The sequence below is a fragment of the Dama dama genome, chromosome 11, assembly GCF_033118175.1.
Source record: "Dama dama isolate Ldn47 chromosome 11, ASM3311817v1, whole genome shotgun sequence".
Classification (NCBI taxonomy): domain Eukaryota; kingdom Metazoa; phylum Chordata; class Mammalia; order Artiodactyla; family Cervidae; genus Dama; species Dama dama.
This window is the reverse complement of record NC_083691.1, coordinates 91,796,622-91,821,136: the sequence shown is the minus strand read 5'-3', so window position 1 is coordinate 91,821,136 and position 24,515 is coordinate 91,796,622. Positions and strand designations below refer to the sequence as shown.

At 38.6% G+C, this 24,515-nt stretch overlaps 1 protein-coding gene and 1 pseudogene across 12 annotated transcripts in view; one reads left to right on the top strand and one right to left on the bottom strand.

Annotated features, from left to right (window-relative positions):
* The window catches only part of ALMS1 (ALMS1 centrosome and basal body associated protein), a 207,591-nt gene that overhangs the window by 158,350 nt on the left and 24,726 nt on the right, over positions 1–24,515 (bottom strand). For 11 of the 12 annotated variants that reach the window (XM_061155716.1, XM_061155719.1, XM_061155721.1 and 8 more), the window contains exons 2-3: positions 10,788–10,913; positions 1,246–1,441 (exon numbers count right to left, since the gene is read on the bottom strand). In XM_061155716.1, the coding sequence (XP_061011699.1) occupies positions 1,246–1,441; positions 10,788–10,913 (322 nt within the window). The remainder of the gene's footprint in view (positions 1–1,245; positions 1,442–10,787; positions 10,914–24,515) is intronic. The other variant, XM_061155720.1, reaches the window with a different exon arrangement.
* Positions 17,846–19,766, top strand: LOC133064233 (F-actin-capping protein subunit alpha-2-like; annotated as a pseudogene).

Sequence of the window (24,515 nt, the reverse complement as noted above, 5' to 3'; positions counted from 1 at the left end):
ATCAGGCTTCGGCCTGTGAGTAGTAGCTTGCAGACTCCTGCTCTAGACCATTATCCAACTCATCCTGTGGTACTATTATTTTCCTTTTATTGTACTGTCTTTCCAAAAGACAACATAGCTTTCCTCTACATATTCCTAGCGTATAACACACAATAGGCACTTAGATATTTGCTAAATAAATGAATAAATTAAAAATAAGTTGCTTCATCTTTAGCATGACAGTCCTTCAAATATCTGATCATAGCAAAGTCTTTTCTTTCATATGCTATCAATGTTACCTCCTCTTACAAGGGAAATCTAACTCTAGTCAACATCTTTCTTTAAATAAAAAACTAAAATTGACTTTGATGATCTACATCATTGAATATATTGGCACTGATACTTTTTACTTGGATAGCATTTGCTTATATGTGAAAAGAAGTTGTTGGATTAACTGCTAATTCATGCTCCTCTACAAAATTCTGTTAAGACACCTCCATGGTTGAATCCCACACCCTTCACAAAGGTTAACTGTAAAATCTGTGGTGGTTGCATTTTCTTCAATTTTTGAAAATAAAAATCTGAAGAAAACAGAAGGAAAAACAAAATAATATTTGAATTATGATTTAGGCATAAAAAAACTGAAATTACCATATTGCCTAAGCATTCCCAGATATGTGTAACAATCTAAAGTAATGATAGAATAATTCTACCTCCTACCTTGATGATTTGAAAAGGACTTTTGTAAACAGCTAATAAATTAGTTCCATATTAAACAGAGGAAAGCAGGAAGATCTGCCTCAGACAAGTCATTTAACCTCTTTATCTCAATGTTTGGATCTAAAAACTTAGGATAATAATATATGCCTTAACTAGTTTTAATAATCTAATTAGGTAAGCATGAATATTTGTTTTTTGTTTGGTTTTTATACATCATGGAGCCTCCATTGCTGAGAAAAGTAGTCAAAAGATAACATATGGCTACCCCCAAGAAAAACTCCACAAAGTCATGACTGAGGAGGCATATCCATTAGAGAAAGTTTTTTATGCCTTCTGAGAGCAATAGGGAATGATAAAATGAGGAGCAATTGCATGTTTAACACAACTAGACCAGCTGGCCAGTGTGAAAAACCAGAAATAAGCTAATACGTGTGAGTACAGTTCTACAGAGCTCAACTCAAGGATTTAGATGTCAGATTTGCAGTCCCCCATATGTATTTTGTAAATGTGAGGTATTACTACTAGCTAAAAATAAAGAGGTATTACCTAGCAATGGAGAACATAAGAGGTCTCTGTTGGGATCCTTTCCTTGATTTTCTGATTGGGTCAATATACCCTCCTCCAAAGAGGCAAAGTCAGTCACTTCAGTCCCTTTCTCTCTCACATTAAACCCAGTCTGGGCTGTATTCAAGGTGTAGGATGAGTCCATTTCTTGAGGAAGACAATGCCAAGATTCTGTTCTCTAAAACAAGAATTTTAAAGGAAAATATGCTAAATCATTAACTGAGTTACCATACATATTAACATTTAGATTAAAATGTCCACTCACATTAGCATATAGCTTCCTATTTCACATTTTCATCAAAATTTTCAAAAATCAAAGCTGTTCTCTTTTTTCCACAATATTAATAAGATTTTTTACCTTTTCCCATTATTACACATCTTTTAACGTGTTGAACCACTGGTATTTCTGCTATTCTTTTAATATTACTTCTTATCATTAAAATAATAAATTTGGTTCTTCATGATGAAATCCTACAATATGATAATAAAACTGAAAAAAAAATTTCCAAACCTAAAGCTACAATATTCCCTACACGTGACCACTTTACTAACTCTTACTTGCTATACTAGTTTCTAGTGGACTCTTGGTGCAAAACATCCTGTGGTTTCATGAGTCATGAGTGGTGCATTTGTCTCTTTCAAACTCTTATATTAGTGGCATGATTCAGAACAATGTCTCTCAAAATACCTATGGGAAGGATCAGTTCTTCCTACTTCCAACTCATTACAGAATGACATTTTATTAAAATACTAATAAAAATTAATAGGTAACAAGTAAATAAAAAATAAATTAATTTACAAACTAGTTAAAAAAAAACAAATAGCAAAATGAAACTGAAAAGGTATGTAAGCCCAAAATACAAAACACATGTCCAAGTGTCATTTTCTGGTACTAAAAAACATCAACTTGCTATAAAAGTTTCTAAACACTTCCTCTCAATTCTTTTTATTTCTTGACAGTAACAGGCAATTCATGGACTGGCACTAATACACACACCACACTAAGTAGCAACGCTGAACTAAAGTTGAATTAAAGATTAATGGTAACAAGTTTTATAGGCATTTTCTGTTTAAATCTGTTTAAAAACCAAATTTAGTATTAGCTAATAATTAAGAATATTCTTCCTGTCATGCTATTAAAGTATTCCTTTATTTTCATTTTAAATTAATTTGATTAGGAATGGGAACGAAATTTGATCAAATAGCATTAGAGCATCATTTTTCCCCAATTACATCTGATAAAATACAGCAATAAATTTCTTCATAATGTAACAACTTCACAGTAGTAGGCAGATGGTAGACGAGATCTTTAATTAGATTTGATAGCAGTCTTTAACATTTTCACTCATTAAGATTAATCAGTATTTTTAAATGCTTTTGTTCTCTAACCTTATTCTGTATATTTTTACACAAGGAAATTTTATTTTCCTTAAAAATATAAGACTTCATCAGTGAATTCATTAGATCCAGAAACCTTTTTGATAGTTGGTACTATTGTAACATGCTTGATTTTCTCTTAGTTCCAGTTCAACTCCATAAGCTTTGATAGGTTTGTATTAAGTCTATTTCATTAAGGTGTTTTTTTTTTTTTCTTGACTGGATTTGCTAGGAATGTATACATTTTTTTCTATCTTCAGTGTAACAATTCTACTTTCTAACTTATTTCTGCTTTTCTCTTTACTGTGTTTCTTCTACTCACAGTTTTTCGTTAATTATACAAACAAAATTTTTTGTTAAACAATGATTTTAACCTATCTCTTTTAAAAAATGAGACAATGACATTATATTGATGGCTATCAACAGGCTTAGATATATAATGTACTGATATTCATTATTTTCTTCCTCAACCAAATCAAATTTTTTTAATTCCCAAATGACCCACTTATAAAATACATATTATAATTTAGGAAGATTTCACAATTTCAACAAAACTTTAAAGGATTATTTCCATTAGTTAAAATTCTCTAACCAAACTTAAGAGTAAGCTTTAAAAAAAAAAATAAAGGATATCTACTACCTATCTACTACCTAATATCAGCTATAAAAAAATAAATATGCAAAGAAAAATAATACCGGAGAATAAAATTCTAAAATATTAACACTATCCATCTATGGCTTACTGGATAACAGACCTTTGACATTCCAAAATATACCAATCCCATCTATGTCAGATTAATTACTCAAATCCATAACATCAAATTGCTATTGGAAACATGCTTTATACATTTTTCATACTTGAAAAATAAAAAGGAATGTGAGAATGATTTTTTTTTCTTTTGAGAGCACTCAATTCAATAGGGGATAGTGGGCCAATGAGTCGGTTTGAAAGCAAGGGAACTGCAGTCATCTTGGGATTCTCACTACAACAAAATTTCAGGTCCCCACCTCATCTCTGCTTAGCCCCTCTGACCAGGGTTTCAGCCTTGTCCCATAGTTTATTCCTCACTACAGATCAAAGACGTATTCATTTGCTCTCCTGTCCATGCTCTGATCTCCACAGATCACTCTAGCTCCTAAGCTGCAATAATTGTACAACCTTAAGAAGACAATTATCCTATCACATTTACACTTCCCTGGTAGCCCAGTTGGTAAAGATCTGCCCGCAATGCAAGAGACCCAGGTTCAATCCCAAGGTCAGGATGCTCCCCTGGAGAAGCAAATGACAACCCACACCAGTATTCTTGCCTGGAAAAATTCCATGGACAGAGGAGCCTGGCGGGTTACAGTCCAAGGGGTTCCAAGGAGTTGGACATGACTGAGTAACACTTATTAAATGCATTTTCCTCTTTACCACTCTTAAGTGTTCGTCAGTTCAGTTCAGTCGATCAGTCATGTCCAACTCTTTGCAACCCCATGGACTGCAGCACGCCAGGCTTCTCTGTCCATCACCAACTCCCGGAGCTTACTCAAACTCATGTCCATCTAGTCGGTGATGCCATCCAGCCATCTCATCCTCTGTCATCCCCTTCTCCTCCCACCTTCAATCTTTCCCAACATCAGGGTCTTTTCCAATGAGTCAGTTCTTCACATCAGGTGGCCGAAGCATTGGAGTTTCAGCTTCAGCATCAGTCCTTCCAATGAATATTCAGGACTGATCTTCAGGATGGACTGGTTGGATCTCCTTGCAGTCCAAGGGACTCTCAAGAGTTTTCTCCAACACCACAGTTCAAAAGCATCAATTCTTTGGTGTTCAGCCTTCTTTATAGTCTAACACTCACATCCCTTAATGACAAAAGGAAAAACCATAGCTTTGACTACACGGACCTTTGTCAGCAAAGTTATGTCTCTGCTTTTTCTAATATGCTGTCTAGGTTTGTCACAGCTTTTCTTCCAAGGAGCAAGCACCTTTTAATTTCAAGGATGCAGTCACCATCTGCAGTGATTTTGAAGCCCCAAAAAATAGTTTGCCACTGTTTCCATTGTTTCCCCAACTATTTGCCATAAAGTGATGGGACCGGATGCCATGATCTTAGTTTTCTGAATGTTGAGTTTTAAGCCATCTTTTCCCTCTCCTCTTTCACTTTCATCAAGAGTCTTTAGTTCTTCTTTGCTTTCTGTCATAAGGGTGATATCATCTGCATATCTGAGGTTACTGTTATTTCTCCTGGCAATCTTGATTCCAGCTTGTGCTTCCTCCAGCCCAGCATTTCACATGATGTATTCTGCATATAAGTTAAATAAGCACGGTGACAATTTACAGCCTTGATGTATTCCTTTCCCGATTTGGAACCAGTCTGTTATTCCATGTCCAGTTCTAACTGTTGCTTCTTGATCTGCATACAGATTTCTCAGGAGGCAGGTCAGGTGGTCTGGTATTTCCATCTCTTGAAGAATTTTCTACAGTTTGTTGTGATCCACACAGTCAAAGGCTTTGGCATAGTCAATAAAGCAGAAATAGATGTTTATCTGGAACTCTCTTGCTTTTTTGATGATCCAGCAGATGTTAGCAATTTGATCTCTGGTTCCTCTGCCTTTTCTAAAACCAGCTTGAACATCTGGCAGTTCACAGTTCATGTATTGTTGCAGACTGGCTTGAAGAATTTTGAGCATTACTTTACTAGCGTGTGAGGTAAGTGTAACTGTGCGGTAGTTTGAGCATTCTTTGGCATTGCCTTTCTTTGGGAATGCAATGAAAACTGACCTTTTCCAGTCCTGTGGCTTCTGCTGAGTTTTCCAAATTTGCTGACATATTGAGTGCAGCACTTTCACAGCATCATCTTTAACATCCGAAATAGCTCAACTGGAATTCCATCACCTCCACTAGCTTTGTTCATACTGATGCTTCCTATGGCCCACTTGAATTCACATTCCAGGATGTCTGGCTCTAGGTGAGTGTGAGTGATCACACCATTGTGATTATCTGAGTCATAAAGATCTTTTTGTACAGTTCTTCTGTGTATTCTTGCCACCTCTTCTTAATATCTTCTGCTTCTGTTAGGTCCATACCATTTCTGTCCTTTATTGAGTCCATCTTTACATGAAAAGTTCCCTTGGTATCCCTACTTTTCTTGAAGAGAGCTCTAGTCTTTCCCATTCTGTTGTTTTCCTCTATTTCTTTGCATTGATCACTGAGGAAGGCTTTCTTATCTCTCCTTGCTATTCTCTGGAACTCTGCATTCAGATGGGACTATCTTTCCTTTTCTCCTTTGCCTTTCACTTTTCTTCTTTTCTCAGCTATTTGTAAGGTCCTCCTCAGACAACCATTTTGACTTTTGCAATTCTTTTTCTTGGGGATGGTCTTGATCACTGCCTCCTGGACAACGTCATGAACCTCTGTCCATCCATCCATAGTTCTTCAGGCACTCTATCAGATCTAATCCCTTGAACCTACTTGTCACTTCCACTGTATAATTGTAAGGGATTTGATTTAGGTCATACCTGAATGGTCTAGTGGTTTTCCCTATTTTCTTCAATTTAAGTCTGAATTTTGCAATACCAAGTTCATGATCTGAGCCATAGTCACCACTGAACAGCGACCCCACAAAAGACTGACCCTAACATGTCCATGAGGTCCAGGAGTCTCCAGCAGAGGCGTGAGCCTGCGGGGCTGCTGCAGGGTGGGGGGCACTGAGTGCAGCAGTGTGTGCACGCACCTTCTGAAGGAGGTCGCCCTTATCTTCATTACCTCCACCTGAGGTCAAACAACAGGGAGGGAACGCAGCGCCCCACCCCCCCCCCCATCAACAGAAAACTGGATTAAAGATTTACTGAGCAAGGCCCCACCCATCAGAACAAGACCCAGTTTCCCCCTCAGTCAGTCTCTCCCATCAGGAAGCTTCAATAAGCCTCTTATCCTTATCCATCAGAGGGCAGACAGACTGAAAACCACAATCACAGAAAACTAACCAAACTGATCACATGGACCACAGCCTTGTCTAAGTCAATTAAACTACCTAAGACAGACAGGTCATGGTGGAGACTTCTGACAAAACGTGGTCCACTGGAGAAGGGACTGGCAAACCACTTCAGTATTCTTGCCTAAGAGAACCCCATGAACAGTATGAGTGTTCACAGTCATCATTAAAAACACTGTTTCACAAAAATTTCTGACTTTCTTACCCTTTCCCCCCCACCATCCTATCTGCCTGGCAAAAGCTGAGTTCTAGTTGAACCTCTCCTTGTCTTAATCCAAGCAATAGCACACTGCTGAAGAAAACACACACTCAGACTGGATTTCCTTTAGATTTTTTTAAAATTAATTTTTACTGGAGGATAGTTGATTTTTTTTTATTTTAAAAATTATTTAAAAATAAATGAAAAAAAGTTATGTTAGGGAAATAACCTTAAAAACTGTACAAAAATATTTTTAAATAGAAAAAAATGAAAAACAATAGTTGCAGGTTAAAAAGTTAAAAGAATGCTAATTATGTGTTGAAATATTAATATATTCAAGAGCCTATGTTGTCATTGATCTCATGGTTATGATAATTTGCCTCCCTAGTATCATTTATTTAAAATAAAATGGCATGTTAATCACTTAAAAAAAAAAAGAAAGTGAAAAAAAAAAAAAATCTGGCTTCCCAAGTGGCAATAGTGGTTAAAAAAAAAAAAAAAAAAAACGCCTGTCAATGCAGGAGACACAAAAGACGCAGGTTCAAAAGGCTGAAAAGATCTTTTGGGTTGGAAAGATCCCCTGGAGGAGGAAATGGCAGCCCACTGCAGTTTCATCGCCTGGGAAATCCCAAGGACAGAGGAGCCTGGCGGGCTGCGGTCCGTGGGGCCACAAGGAGTCAGACGTGGCTGGGCACAGCACAGGTGCACGGCTGACTTACAAAGCTGTGTTAGTTTCTGCTCTACAACCAAGTGGATCATCGATATGTATACATACATCTCCTCTTTTTTGGATTTGCTCCTAGTTAGGTCTCCACCCAGCACTGAGTCAAGTTCCCTGTGCTATACAGTAGGTTCTCATTAGTTGCTTACTTTATACTTAGCAACAACAGTGTATACACGTCAATCCCAATTTCCCAAGTCATCTCACCACTCTCCCTTCTTCCTTGGTATTCATATGTTTGTTCTCTATGTCTGTGTCTCTATCTCTGCTCTGTGAATAAGATCATCTATACCGGTTTTTCTAGATTTCATATATATGCATTAACATACAACATTTGCTTTAGATTGATAACATTAAACCTCAAAGGCACTCAGCCCTGCCTGGAAATTCTACTATAATTTCCTGCCAAGCTGACTGGCCAAAATGATTACTTTACCCTTTCCTCAGAACTACTGAACTCTCCTTCCTCATTTTCAACTGATGACCCCATTTCCCACTTTAGTAAGCAAACAGCAGGAGATGGAGCTCCCTTATCTTCCTATCACAAGATCTACAGCCCCATTACCTAACCCAGATTTTCATTTTATGACTTAAACTGTCTCTCCCTCTACCTGTCAAAGGCTTTCCCATCTCATTCCATTTTTTCTAATAATTTCCTATACGTGATTTCCCGCTTTCCTTCACACATTTTCCCTTCCTACTGAACGATTCCTCTCTTCATGCAAACATACTCCAATAATTTCCCATCATAAAATAAAACTTTAAAAATTCTGTTGACCATTCTTTTCTTTCTGCTTATTTTGCTATGATCCTGAGTGTTATATCCTTTTAATTAATATAAAAAGGCCCTCAAGCCTCTAAATATTTTTGATTATGTAAGAAGAGGGATGACAAACAATAAAATAAATACAAACAAATTTTGAAGAAGTAAAGGCTGGAGATACAAATATGCAATCTTTAAGTATACAGGTATATTTAAAGCCCTGGATCTACATGAGAATCAAAATATTCCAACATATCAAACAGAAGTCAAAAACTCAAATGTGTGTAGGTACATTAAGTTGAGGGGACACAATTCAACAAATAACAATCTCCCTTCCATTTAATGGTCACAGATTATTGTGCTTTTTCTTATTAGGGTTTCTCATAACCCTTTTTGCTTGGTGACAGTAAATCTCCTCTGTATCTTGCATTCAATGGATAGTAACTGCAATTCAGAGAAAACTGAAGGACCCAGAAAAAATCTGATACCTAAGTTATTACCTGATCAACTTAAAAAATTTATCATTATAAGACTGTATTTTTTTTCCTCCTACAAACATATATGAGGTTTTTCCTATCTGTTCACTATTTTTCCATTTCCTCTAAGTTTATTACTATGTTCTAGATTAGTGGTTCCCAAAATTTGGTCCAAAGATCCCTAGGGGTCACTGACATCCTTTCAGGGAAGTTACATGGGCCTCCATTTTCTAACTATGTACCTATATATGGTTAGATTTTCTTCACATGAGTTAAGCAAAACAATATATCCCAAAGGACTAAACGCAGAAAGCAAATCTGAAAGTTCAGTTATGACAGTTAATTTTATGTGTCAACTTGGCTGGGTCACAGGGTGCCCAGATATTTGGTTAAACAATTTGGGCACTGTGAGAGCATGTCTGGATGAGATTAACATTTGATCCACAGACTTAGTAAAGCAGACTGCCCTTCCTGATGTGGGCAGACCTCACCTAATCCATTAAAGGCCTGAACAGAACAAAAGGCTAGACAAAAGGTAATTCGCTCTCTCTGTCTGATGGTCTTCAAGCTGGGACATCAGTCTTCTGCCTTTGGAATCAGACTTGGCACAGAACTTAAACTGTCTGCTGGCCTGTCATCGAGCCTTTAGACTTGGTATATGTTAGAACATATACCGTCAGTCAGCTCCTAGGTCCAGGCTGGAATTAAACTATCAGTGCTCCTGGGTCCCCACATTACAGATCTTGGGATTTCTCAGCCTCCATAATCACATGAGCCAATCTGCTGAGGGAAACGCTGACTGAAACTGCCCTCCATGACCAGGCAAGTGGCCAGCCACTCGCATGAGTTATCTTAACAATAGGAGGTCCCAGTAAGTAATGCGGAAGTAACAAGCTACCACCATCAGGAAGAATTTGGGAAAGGTCAAAAGGAGAGAGGAGACACCAGCCCAAACATCCTATCAACCTTCCAGAATCCTTCTCTTGGCTGAGCTATGCACACACCACCAGGAAGGACCCTGAGACAGAATGATCAACCCAGAAACTAAACCCCATCACCATAAAACCAGAGACTGCAAGCCTCATGGCAGAGTAGTTCTCTTGGGTTCCCTTACCCTCCTGCTCACCAGCTGGGTGATTTTCCCCAACAAAATCTCTTGCTTTGTCTGCATGTGTGTCTCCTTGGATAATTAATATCCAAGTGTTTAGACAAGAGCCCACTTCTGGGCCATAGAAGGGGTCCCCATTCCTGCAACAAATTCCTTATAAAACACACACAGACACACATATTTACACACACACACACTGTATATATGTGGGCTTTCCTGGTGGCTCACACGGTAAAGAATCCGACTGCAATGCAGGAGGCCTCGGGTTGATCCCTGGGTCAGGAAGATCCCCTGGAGAAGAAAACGGCTACCCACTGCAATATTCTTGCCTAAAGAATCCCATGGACAGAGGAGCTGGCGGGCTACAGTCTGTGGGGCTGCAGAGAGCTGCACACAACTAGTCAACTAACACTGCTGTAAACACACATGTATTATCTCCTCTTGGCTCTGTTTTCCTGGAGAACCCTGTCTAATACGACAACTGTCTTCTAGTAAGGCTAACACTGACATGTGCAAAAATGTAAAACAATGCCATCCTTTCAACCAATTTTTTTTGCCTTGGAAACCAGTAATTTTTCATTTTAAAACATATTTTATGTTAATACATAATGGATTTGTTATTTTTTAATAAATACTCTTAGAATGATTTAATTTTAATAAGTTAATATTGATATAGACAACCCTTATAAACAAAAACTCTTTTAAACACTTTTGAAAAATGTAAAGGAATCCTGAGACCAAAAAAAAAGTAAACTGCTGTTCTATATAATTAAGGCTGCCAAAGATCTACTAGAAAAGTGGAATATTAAACTAATTCACCTCTTTCCACTCTTCATAGCTAAATCAGAATTTCTCATGCTGCTTATCAAAAGAAAGACAGTTTCCCAGTTACACAAGACATACCTGATCATCCCCAGAACCCCACAGAGCTATATTTTCCAAAGAGGCCACGTTAGTATCAGAAATCTGTGTTCCACTATCGTTTTGATATAATGGCTGTTGCCATAGATGACAGGTCAATGGAACAACCTGAAAATCAAAGGCGGATTTAAACAGAGTAATAACACAATCCCTGTGACTAAACAATAAACAAATTTAACATTTAAGCTATGTTTGTCAGTTTATAAAGCACTTTCACAAATATAACATTTAGACTTCATAATCACTGTCCAACTTATTATCTTCACTTAAAATTAAGGAAACAGAGGACTTCCCTGGTGGTCCAGTAGTTAAGAATCCGCCTGCCAATGCAGGAGACATGAGTTTGATCCTTGGTCCAAGGAGATCACACATACTAGAGGGCAACTAAGCCCATGTACCACAATTACTAAGCCCAGGCTCTAGAGCCACTGTGTCACAACTACTGAAGCTGGCTCGCCCTAGAGCCATGCTCTACAACAAGAGAAGCCACCACAAACAGAAGCCTGCGCAACCCAACTAGACAGTAGCCGTCACTCACCACAACTAGAGAAAGCCTACGCACAGCAATAAAAACTCAGTGCAGCCAAAATTAATTAGTTATTTTTTAATTAATTAATTTTTTTTTTTTAAATAAGGAAATAGTGATTTTGGTTACACAGTATGGACTTTGGTTACAAGCACGGACTTGACATATTCCAACAAATCACACCAGTTCTTTACCCTCCTATGCTTGTACCTGGAGAAGGTAATGGCAACCCACTCTGGTATTCTTGCCTGGAAAATCTCATGGACAGGGGAGCCTGGTGGGCTACAGTCCATGGGGTCGCAAAGAGTCAGACAATACTGAAGTGACTTTGCACACATACTTGTAGAAGTAAAAGAAGCAAGTATAAACAAGCAAGTTACCTATTTCACAATCTTACTATTTGAGACATCTAAGAAATTAGCCCTAATAACAGGAACTAAAATCATCCAAGAGCACGGAAAATGGGGACAAAGTTGGGATCATTTTGCATAATCAGAGGTTGAAGCAGGGCTCTCCTATTTGTGAAAGAAGGCAATAAAAACTGAAGCAACGCACATGGAGAAGATCAGAGGCAATCAAAAAAAATGACCTCAGTCACGTCAAGTCACCTACTGGTTCAGGATGGGTTACTGAGATTCTCCCCAACATTCTTGGAGAGTAAGAACCCAAATCTTTCAATGTAAAACCTCGTTTTAAAGGAGATGCAAGGGGCAAGGTGGAGACAACCACAAAAACAACAGGTAGAGAAGAATGTACCAAAAGATAAAACAAAGTAACACTCTTGCTAAAAATGAAATTACAAACTATACTTTCAAAGGTATTTCAAAAGACTTCAAAATACCTCAGACTCTTTAAGAGACTTTTTAAAAAGAGACATGATGTCCATAAAAAAAGAAGAGATTGATAAAAATAAAACAGGCAACCCATGAATCAAGAAAAGATACATGCTCACAAAACCACAAATGTCAAAGAACCTCTGAAGGAAACTCAAGATCATAAGGTAATTTTTTCCCCCAGAATTAAAACAGTTACTACACTAACAAAACATTTTTACAGAACACATACAACAATGTGCTTTTGAGGCAAAAGGCAAGCCTAACTCAAAAATCTATTCAATAACTAAAGAGATTTCTATGGTATAGACTCAAGAGGTTTTTCTCAAAAGGTAGAACGTCATGAGGCACACCCACCTTCCTTCAATGGCATTTTTCTGAGGAATAAAGAACAAAAAGCAAAGAAAGGCATTTTGCAAATTCATTTTGGCAATCTGAAATCCCTAAATAAATAAAAATAGAGCCAATGTTTTAGCACAGTTAGTATTCCTTGAGCTCTCCAGGAAACAAGAATGCCAAAATGAATGTTCATAATGGCTATTCACTGTAACTAAATAATGCTGGGTGTACAGCACAGGGTCTTGCCTTTGAAAACAGCTGATGAACATTAGCTTACAAAAAGAGAATTCAATTCCCTAGGATATTTGTAGAACACTAATGATACAATATTATGAAACCAACACTTTGACAACTAACCCAGTGTGTGAGAAAAAAGAACACACTCTCACTTTTATTCGCTAAAAAAACCTTAAAAGTTAAAATTAAATGTTAAAAGTTCTTATTGTTGTTCATCCAACTCTTTGTGACCCCATGGACTGCAGCATGCCAGGCTTCCCTATCCTTCACTATCTCCCAGAGTTTGTTCAAACTCATGTCCACTGAGTCCATGATGACAGCCAACCATCTCATCCTCTGTTGTCCCCTTCTCCTGCCCTCAATCTTTCCCAGCATCAGGGTCTTTCCAGTGAGCCAGTTTACTGGAAAAGTTCTTATTGAAAAATACATTTCTTAGATTAGAAAGATGGTAACGATAACCCCATATGTGAGACAGCAAAAGAGACACAGATGTATAGAACAGTCTTTTGGACTCTGGGGGAGAGGGAGAGGGTGAGATGATTTGGGAGAATGGCACTTAAGCATGTATATTATATGCAAAACAAATCACCAATCCACGTTCGATGCAAGATGCATGGTGCTCAGGGCTGGTGCACTGGGATAACCCTGAGGGATGGGATGGGGAAGGAGGTGGGAGGGGGGTTGTTCAGGATGGGGAACACATGTACATCCGTGGCGGATTTCATGTCAATGTATGGCAAAACCACTACAATATTGTAAAGTAATTAGCCTCCAATTAAAATAAATAAATTTATATTAAATAAAAAAAATACATTTCCCAAAACTTATTTTTATTACCTACCCGACGGTTTATAGACTTCATTAAGGAAATTAATTTCTAATACATTCCCGTATATTTGATCAGTTTTCCCACAGTTGCCTCAGATATTGGTATGACCCGAATACTTGAAAGAGAATTCTTAAGATGAATGCTTTAAAATCTCACCTGCTGATGACTAAGCAGATGTCATCAGCGACTCTGATGTGAGGTTAAATGCCTTCTGGTATAAACAAACAGTTTCAGAGTCCTTCCCTGATTAGTTTTTAATATTAAAAGTTTGTGGTCTTTAGTGGTCTTCCAACCACATGCTGCCTATCAAAGAAACATTTTGGATCTAAGGATGCATATCAATTAAAAGGATAAAAAAAGATATTTCATGCAACAGTAACCAAAATAACACAGGAGCAGCTGTATTAATTTCAGATAAAATGGACTTTTAAGTCAAAAACTGTTACAAGAGACAAATAAGTATATCATATAATGATAAAAGGTCAATTCACCAAGAAGATATAAAAAGTGTAAGTATTTCTGCATCAAACCTCAGAGCTCCTAAATTAATGAGGCAGATGTTGAAAGAACTGAAGGGAGAAATACACAACATAATGAATAATGTTCTTTCAGTAATGCATAGAACAACCAGTCAGAAGAATAATAAAATACAGAAATTGAACAACACTATAGATCAATCAAACCCAACAGTATATAGAATACTCTATCCATAAACAGCAGAATACATTTTCTCAATTACACATGAAACATTCTTTAGGACAGAACACATGTCTAGCCATAAAACTAGTTTGAATAAATTCAAGAAGACCGAAATAATACACAGTACCTTTTCCAATCACAATGTAATGAAACTAGAAATAAATAGCCTAAGAAAAAACTGGAAATTTTACAATACTTGGAAATTAAAACACTACACTCTTAAATAACAAGAAGTCATAAAGGAAATCAGAAAATACCTTGATACAAATGAAAATGCAAAATACCAAAAAAATTTATGGATGCAGTTGAAGAAGTACTAAGAAGGAAGTTTAAGCTACAAATGGCATGCCTTAAACAAAAGGCAAGATCTCAAGTAACAATCTAACTTGTACCTCAAGGAACTAAAAGAAAAACTAAAAGCTAAGGCTCGCAGAAAGAAGGAAATAACAAAAATTGGAGCACAGATAAATGAAATGGTCAACAAGGGAAAAAAAATGAAACTAAAAGTGATTTTTTCAGAAAACTGACAAAATTGACAACCCCTTAGCTAGACTAAGAAAAAAAAAAATAGACTCAAATAATAAAATCAGAAATGCAAGAGGGAATATTACAACCAATGCCACAAAATAAGGATCATAAGAGAACATTATGAACAACTGAACAAACTAACCAACAAATTAATCCCTAGAAAGATACAACCTACAAAGACTGAACAATGAAAAAATAGAGAATCTGAAATGTATAACTAGCAAGGAGATTGAATCAGTAATCAAAAACTTGTCAACACAGAAAAGCCAAGGACCAAATGGCTTCAATCACCCTCAAAAATGTTAACACACAGAATTCACAACACATTAAAGGAAGTATACACCATGATCACGTGGGGATTAACCATGGAGTGCAAGGATGATTCAACTCATAAAAATCAATCAAAACTTCACACTGACAGAATGAAGGACAAAACCACTGGTCATCTTTACTGATACAGAAAAAGCACCTGAATACTCAATACTCTTGCATGATAAAAGCACTCAACAAATTAGGAACAGAAGGAAACTAACTAATATAATGGGGCTTCCCAGGTGGCTTAGTAGGTAAAGAATCTGCCTGCAATGCTGGAGACACAGGTTCAATCCCTGAATCGGGAAGATCCCCTGGAAGAGGGCATGAAATCCACTGCAGTATTCTCGCCTGGAGACTCCCATGGACAGAGGAGCCTGGTGGGCTACAGTCCACAGGGTTGCAAACAGTCAAACCTGACTTAGGCCCCTCATGAGGACCCACAACTAACTTATATCATACTCAATGGTATAAAACTGAAAGTTTTTCCTCTAAGACCAGGGACAAGGCAAGAATGCCTACTCTTGCCATTTCTAATGAACACAGTATTGGGAGTATCAGCCAGAACAAAGAGATCCCAAGAATAAATTCTCACATATATATGGTCGAATAATTTTCAATACAAGTATCAAGTTCATTCAATGGGAAAAGGACAGTCTTTTCAACAAATGCTGCTGGAAAAACTGGCTGTTCACATTCAAAAGAATGAAGTTACATGCTCACCTAACATCATATAAAAAAGTCAACTCTGAACGGATCAAAGACTTAAAGACCTAAAACTATAAAACTCTTAGAAGAAAACTCAGAGCAAAAGTTGCACAGTAGTAGGTTTGGCAGTGATTTCTTGGATATGATACCAAAGGCACAAGCAACAAATGGAACAACAAACTGGACTTCATGAAAACTGTAAAATTCTGTATATCAGAAGACACCACCTACAGAGTAAAAAGGCAAACCACGAAATGGGGGAAAATATTTGCAAATCACATATCTGATATGGGATTAATAGCCATAATATATAAAGAACTCTTAAAACTCAAAACAGAGCAGGCAATGGCAACCCACTCCAGTACTCCTGGCTGGAAAATCCCATGGACAGAGAAGCCTGGTAGGCTGCAGTCCATGGGGTCGCTAACAGTCAGACATGACTGAGCGACTTCACTTTCACTTTTCACTTTCATGCACTGGAGAAGGAAATGGCAACCCACTCCAGTGTTTTTGCCTGGAGGATCCCAGGGACGGCAGAGCCTGGTGGGCTGCAATCCATGGGGTCGCTTAAGAGTCGGACACGACTGACGCGACTTAGCAGCAGCAGCAGCAAAACTCAAAAACAAAACAAAAAACCACCCAATTAACCTATTATCAAATAGGCAAAGAACTTGCAGAGCCATTTCTCCAAACATATACAGATAGCCACTAAGTACAGGGAAAGATGTTCAACATCACTAATCAAATCAAAACAGTAAGACATCACCTCATACTCATCAGGATAGTGAAAGTGAAAGTCACTCAGTCATGTCCAACTCTTTGTGACCCCATGGACTGTATCCATGGAATTCTCCAGGTCAGAATACTGGAGTGGGTAGCCTTTCCCTTCTCCAGGGGATCTTCCCAACCTAGGGATTGAAGCCAGGTCTCCCACACTGCAGGCAGATTCTTTACTAGCTGAGTCACAAGGGAAGCCCAAGAGTACTGGAGAGGGTAGCCTATCCCTTCTCCAGTGGATCTTCCCAACCCAGGAATCGAACCAGGGTCTCCTGCATTGCAGGCAGATTCTTTACCAACTGAGCTATGAAGGAAGCCCACTCATCAGGATGGCTACTATCAAAAAAAAAAAAAGAGAAAAAATAACAAACATTGGCAAAGATGTGGAGAAACTAGGACCCTTTTGTAGTGTCGGTGAAACTATAAAATGGTACAACTACTATGGAAAGCAGTAGGGAGACTCCTCAGAAAACTAAAAACAGAACTACCACCATGTTCTAGCAACCCCACTTCTGTGTATATATCCAAAAGAACTGAAGGCAAGGTCTCGAGATATTTGCAAACCTATGTCACAGCAGCACTACTCACAACAGCCAATAGGCAGAAGCAATCCAAGTGTCTTATCAACTGATAAGGGATAAACAAAATGTTGTACATACATACAACGGAATGTTATTCAGACTTAAAAGGAAGGTAATCTGGTCACTACTACAACATGGACGAATCTTGAGGATGAAAGTGATGGACAGTCACAAAGGACAGATACTGTATGGTCCCACTTAAAAGAGGTATCTAGAGTAATCAAATTCATAGAAACACAAACCAGAAACATGGTTGCTAGGAAATGAGATAAGGGGAAATGGGGAGTTGTTTATGGCGCAGAGTTTCAGTTTTGCAAAATGAAAAGCGTTCTGGACACCAGTTGTACAACAGGGTTAATGTTTTTAACAATATCAAACTATACACTTTAAAATGGTTAAGATGGTTAAGATACTATGTGTATTTTATCACAAATAAAATTCTTTAAAAATTTTTTCAATCCCCAGATAAACCCAAACAGAAAATTTCTTTATTTCTTTTACAAGAAATACTAAGGGAAGTGCTTCAGGATGATACTCAGAGTAACTGAAATTTACAGAAAATAACAGAGAATTAAGTAAAGCAATTACACAGGTAACTGCAAAAGACAGTATAACTGCGTACTTCTTCTCCTTTCTTCCCTCTGATGACCTAAAAAGCCTTCACTGGCCGGATGCACAGCCTGGAAGGCCGGGCGGAAAGGGGAAAGGTAGGCTGTCACTGCCACCATCAACGCGGGCACCCTAGTTTGCCACTGAAAGGAAAACGGCAGATCTGGAGGAGCAGTTGTCTTATGAGAAGGTATGCATAACAGCAAAATTCATCATTCATGCCCCTCCTGGAGAATTTAACGAGGTGTTTAATGATGTTCTGTTATTGCTTAACAATGACACTCTTCTGAGGGAAGGGGCACGCATACCAGTTTATCTCAGTAAAAACTGAAGGTTATGAAAATCAGGTATTGAAAACAGAACATGGTAACTTGGGAAACGGAAAGTTTTTGGAACCAAAAACTTTGATCACTTAAAAGAGGACACAACTGATCCAACACCACATGAAGCAGAAAATGCAACTGAACCACGGCAAACCTCAGTAATAACTGCTCTCTGGGCTTATATAAAAAAACGTTATCTGAATGGTGCCAGTACTGTATATGGTTAAAAAAAAAAAACAGACGGACAGCAAACAGTTATTGCATGCATAGAAAGCCATTAATTTCAAGCAAAAGCCTTTTGGAATGGTCACTGGAGGTCAGAGTGGACGTTTAAATCATTCTTACAACTACTCAGGTGGCTGGCATCTTGAATTCAGGTTCATTATTATGAAAATGGTAAGGTTCAGCTATGAGTCATAAAGATATACAAGATTCCCTAACAGTGTCTAATGAGGTACAAACAGCAAATGAATTTATATAAAGATTGTAGAGGCTAAAAAGAATGAATATCAAACTGTCATCAGTGAAAATTATCAGACAATGTCAGACACAACTTTCAAAGCCTTACCTCGACGGTTCCCAATTACTCACACTAAGATTGATTGGAACAAGATCCTTAACTGCAAGATTGGCAAAGAAATGCAGAATGCATTAAGATAAACACTGCATGACCAGATCATGTTAGTGTCTTTGTGTTTTAAAAAGTATTCATTACAAAAATATTCAAAACTGTCAAGCTCAACCATCTAGTCAGATGGGCAGTTGCCATTTAAAATCACTGTAATTAATTAGTTTGATTAAAGCACAAAGTTTAGTAATCAACCACTATTTTCTATTTCTTTTGTTCAAAGACTAAAAATCAGTTTAGTTTAAATGTCTTTTACTTTCTGTTATGCCTTTCTTTCTTATAATGAAGAGATGATTTCTCTAATGTCAAACGTTTTTGAAGTGTTTCAAAATTTTTTTACTTACCTCAACCCTAAAATTGCTGTCTTTGGTTTATAAAGTGGATAACTTTTGGTATTTGCCCAGTTTGTTTTAATGCAGTCAGTAATGGACACTACAGTTGAAGGAGGCTGATGTACTTAGCCATATACACTAAAGAAATTGTCTACATTTTCCCCCTCATCTCTTTCTCTTATGTAAGATTGAGATTAGAGGGAAAACATTTTCTTTATCAACTGTGTTTAAATCTTTCAAGAAGGTTATTTAGCTAGCTTAGCATTTAAACTTTTTTGAAACAAGGCCAAAGTCTAATGCTGTCTTGAGATTCTGAATTAAATGAAAATACTTATTTGAGAAATGCATTTAATGCTTTTTTCCCCTCGTGACAGTTACGCAAATTAGCTCTGGAATACAAGCTATGTCTCCAATTTATATTTATCATAAAGCCACAACTGTATTATAACAAGGCAAAATGTAACATATATAATCCTGAACTCATGACCATGACTCAGTTTATTTTTCTCTTGTACTGAGAAGTACTAAAATTCAGTGTCTTCCCTGGTGAGCCAATGATTGGGAATTCGCCTTGCAAGGCAGCGGACACGGGTTCAATCCCTGGTCTGGGAACTAGGATCCCACATGCCACAGAGCAACCAAGCCCGTGCGCCACACTACCCAGCCTGTACGCCACAACTAGAGTCTGTGTTGCAACAAAAGATCCTGCACGCCCCAGCTGCGCTGACAGCAGAAGGCAGGCAGGCAGGAAAGGGGAAAAAAAGTAAAGTACTAAAATTCAGTGTAACAATAAAGTGAAATTTTCCCTATTTCAAAAAAAACAATTTATGAAACAATATATATCTAATTGTACTGTTGGGCACATAAACATACAGAGATGTATTCGACAATGACAGCACAGAGGAGATCAACAGGAACTGAACTGTGCTGAAATAAGGAAATAATACCAGATGATAACTCAAAAGAAAGGAAGAAATGAGTACAAAAAAAGAAGACAAAAGAAATTTCATATAACTACAAAACATCTGCTTGTTATTCTCCCTTCTTCCAGACTCTTCAAAAAACCTATTACAGAAAGTATTAACTCTTACAATAAATCACTTGGTATGTAACATATATCTGTAACATATGTAGACATATGTTTAACAGTAATAACTTTAAAGGGGCAGGGTAAGAAATGGGGTTATACTGGCATAAACCTTCTATATTTCACTGAAATTTAGTCCTAATGAATCTGAAGCAGATTCTGATAAATTAACAGTGTATACTGTAAGGCCTGGAAAATAATTCAGTAATTATAATTTTAAAAATCATTAGAATTAAAACAACACAAGAGAAAAATATCTACTTAAAACCAAAAATGGCAATATGAGGTCTAAAAGAACAAAAAGACACAAGATATATAGAAAACAAAAAATTAAACAGTAGATATAAATCCAAACATATCAATAGCATTTAATGTGAGTGAATTAAACAATCCAATCAAAGATATGTAGTTGTGTTAGACTATATGAAAAACAAGATTCAACTATATGCTCTCTACAGGAGACACACTTTAGGCTGAAAATACAAACAGGGTGAAAGTAAAAGGATGAAAAGCAGATTTATAATCATAAAACATGTAGAGTGGCTATTGTAATATAAAAATGTATTAAAATAAAAAAGGCTACTAAAAATAAAGAGGGACATTTCAGATGATAAAAGGGTCAATCCACCAAGAATAATCTAATAATTCAAAATATATATTCACTTCGCATCAGAGCTCCAAAATGCCTTAAGGAAAAACTAACAGAACTGAAGTAAAAAAGAGACAATCCAACACTAATTATAATTCAATATTCCAGTTACCCAAAGTAGCAGATTAATATTTTTTGGTGATACTTGAACAGTTAAAAAAACAAACAACAACAAAACCAGAGCAAAGTCAATGGGTTTCCTACATACCGGCAATGAACGATTAGAATTTGAAATTAAAAACACAATACCATTGGGACTTCCCTGGCAGTCTAGTGGGTAAGACTCCGTGTGCTTCCACTGCAGGAAGTGTGGGTTTGGTATGTGGTCAGGGAACTAAGATCCCACATGATGCACAGGGGGGAAAAAAAAAAACCCATTTATATTAGCACCCAAAAAATGAAATAGGTATAAATCTAAACAAATTTGTACAAAATCTACATGAGGGCAACTATAAAACTCTGGTGAAAGAAATCAAAACAGAACTAATTAAATGGACAGATAGTTCATCTTCATTGTTAGCAAGACTCAATACTGTCAACATGTTAGTTCTTCCCAACTTGATGTATATATTCAATACAATTCCAATAAAATCCAAGCAAGTTATTCTGTGGATATCAATAAACGGGTTCTAAAGTTTATATGGTGGGGAGCCAAGGTGGCAGTGAGAGAAGGCATGCAGTCTGTGACCCCCCACCCCTAGGATGTTCACCAGGCAATGGTGGGGGATTTCCTGTGGACAGGCTGAAGGGAGGAGCCCCGGGGGAGACCAGGTACCAGGTAGCGCCAAGCAGGGGAGCGCGCAGGCCTGGGAACCAGTGACTGAGGGGCTGCTGGGGGAGAGGGAGCAGTTTTGGAACCAGAAGTGGTTTGGGTGCCCAGGGCAGTCTGGGCACCTTTGGGGGCTAGAGGCTGCATGCCTGCTTGCCTGGGAGGGGTGGGGATCCTGGGGGATCAGAAGATCCACTGGGAAAAGCCTCTGGGGCACCCCTTTCACTTTCCAGAGACTGAGGGGCTGCAGGGGGAGGGGTAGCAGTTTTGGCATCAGACACAGTTTGAGTGCCATGGACAGTCTGGATGCCTTTGGGTGCTGGGAGTGGCGTACCTGCTCTACCTCTGAGGGGATAAGAAGTCCCACTGGGAAAGGCCCTGGGGTTTCCCCTTCACTTGGCCTCAGGGAGTCTTTATGGGGCCCAAGGGCCTGGGATTCTGCCCTCTGGGACCCTCTCAACTCTCCTGCGGAGCTCTTTGCCTTCCAGGGCACCTTTTGCTCTTCAGGGACTCATCCACCTGGATGGGTCCTGTGGATGTGAAAGAGAACAGGGAGGCTCCTGCAGGGAGATAAGGCCACCCAGAGTGGGGAGGCACCTGGAGGGTTCCAGTAGCAGGAAACTGCCTAGTGTCCCCCTGCCCACTCAGCCCTGGAGAGCCTCCCAAGACCACCACCTCCAGGACCCCCTCCACCCTCCAGGGCCCCCCCCCCCCCCAGCCCCTCTCCTCCCTCCAGGGCTCATTCCTCCTTCCAGGCCAAGTCCTCGGCCATCCAGGGTGGACCCCCACCCTTCAGGGTCCCCCTCTGTTCTCCAGTTTCCTCTCCCCTCCACGGTCCTTGTCCTCTGTGGGCCCCCTCATGCCCCAACCAGGGGCTCTGTCTGCCCTCTGGACTGGGCCCTCCACCATGGGGACCCCTTCTCTACCCTCTGGCTCCCTCCTCCTTCCAGGGGCCCCCCTCTATCCTTCAGGACCCCTCTCCCTCCAGGGCCACCTCCAAGGGCACCCACTGCCCACGTAGGTCCTGCGAGTGCAAAAGGGAGGGAAGACAAAGCCTCCCCATTCAGAGGGAGGACAGGGCATCCATCCGGTGTTCCCCTACCCCCTCGGCCCCAGGGAGCCTCCTGGAGACCCAGGTCTTACCCTCCCCACCCGGAAGCCAGAAGCACTGCAGAAAATTGGGTGGAGCCCAGGACACCTGCCATGCCCTACACAGAGGCACTGCAGAGGCCTTCTCAGTTTGGGGACAGCCCCCTCTCTAGGGTCTTTTCTGGAGGCTTAGGTCCTGAATCAGGACTGACCCATCCCCCCGCCCCGCTAAATTCCACCTCCACCCAAACAACACCACATAAGTCATCCCCCACCTAAGCACAGCCCTTCACATTCAAGGTTTTTTCTGTTTTTGAGGTTTTTTTCTGATACTTTTTTACTATTTACCAGAAGAGTTAGGTTTTACCCTCCAGTGGTTGGTTCATACATATTCTTATTTTTTCTACTATCTGTTAGTTTTCAAATTTTATTATTTTTTAATCTTCGTTATTATTCTGTCCCCTCCTGTTTTTCTTTTTCTTTATTTTTATAGATATAATTTTTTTTTCTTCTCTCACTTTGCTACTGGAGTCCAGTTTCACCCTTCAGAGGTTATTTTTTATTCTTTGTTATTGTTCTGCCTTTTTTTTTTTCCTTTTTCTTCCTTTTCTATATTTTTCTTTTCCACAACCATAGCTTGTGGAATCCCAGTTCATGGGCTAGAGATCAGGACTGAGCCCCAGGAGGCAGGAGTGCTGAGTCCGAATGGTTAGAGTAACAGAAAAAACTTCAGGGGCCAGGGAATATTAATCAGAGTGAGGTTTCCCAGAGGTCCACATCTCAAAACAAAGACCCAGCTCTACCCAACTACCTGAAAACTCCACTGCTGGAAACTAAGGCTAAACAACTTGTGAGACAGGAACATAGTCCCAACCATCAAAAAAAAAAAAAAAAAAATGAAACAACAAAAAAATATGTTACAGATGAAGGAGCAAGTTAAAAACTACAAGACTAAATAAATAAAGAGGAAATAGGCAACCTATGTGAAAAAGAATTGAGTAATGATAGTAAAGAAGTTTCAAAATATCAGAAATAGAATAGAAAAAATACAAGAATCATTTAACACATTTACTAAAGACCTAGAAGAAATAAAAATAAAGAGATGGACAACACAATCACTGAAATTAAAAATAATCCAAAAGGAATCAACAGTAGAATAATGGAGGCAGAAGAAAGGATAAGTGAGCTAGAAGACAGAATGACAGAAATAACTGCCAAGGAGCAGAAAAAAAGAAAAAAGAAATAAAAGAATTGAGGACCGTCTCAGAGACCTCTGGAACAATAATAAATGCACCAAAATTCAAATTATTAGCGTCCCAGAAGAAGAGAAACAAAGGGTATAACAAAATATGTGAGGAGATTATAGTGGAAAACTTTCCTACTATAGGAAAGGAAATAAGCACCCAAGTCCAGGAAGCCCAGAGAGTCCCATACAGTATAAACCCAAAGAGAAATACAACAACACACATATTAATCACCCTAAAAAAAATTAAACACAAAGAAAAAATACTAAAAGCAGCAAGGGAAAACCAAAAAATAACATACAAAGCAATCCCCATAAGGTTAACAGCTGATTTTTCAGCAGAAACTCTGCAGGCCAGAGAGAGTGGCAGGATATATTTAAAGTGATGAAGGATAAAAACGGACAACCAAGAGTACTTTACCCAGCAAGGATCTCATTCAGATTTGAAGACGAAATCAAAAGCTTTATAGACAAGCAAAAGTTCAGTGAATTCAGCACCACCAAACCAGCTTTACAACAAGTGCTAAAGGAACTTCTCTAGCAGGAAACACAAGAAAAGAAACAGACTCACAAAAATAAATCCTAAACAATTAAGAAAATGGCATTAGGAAC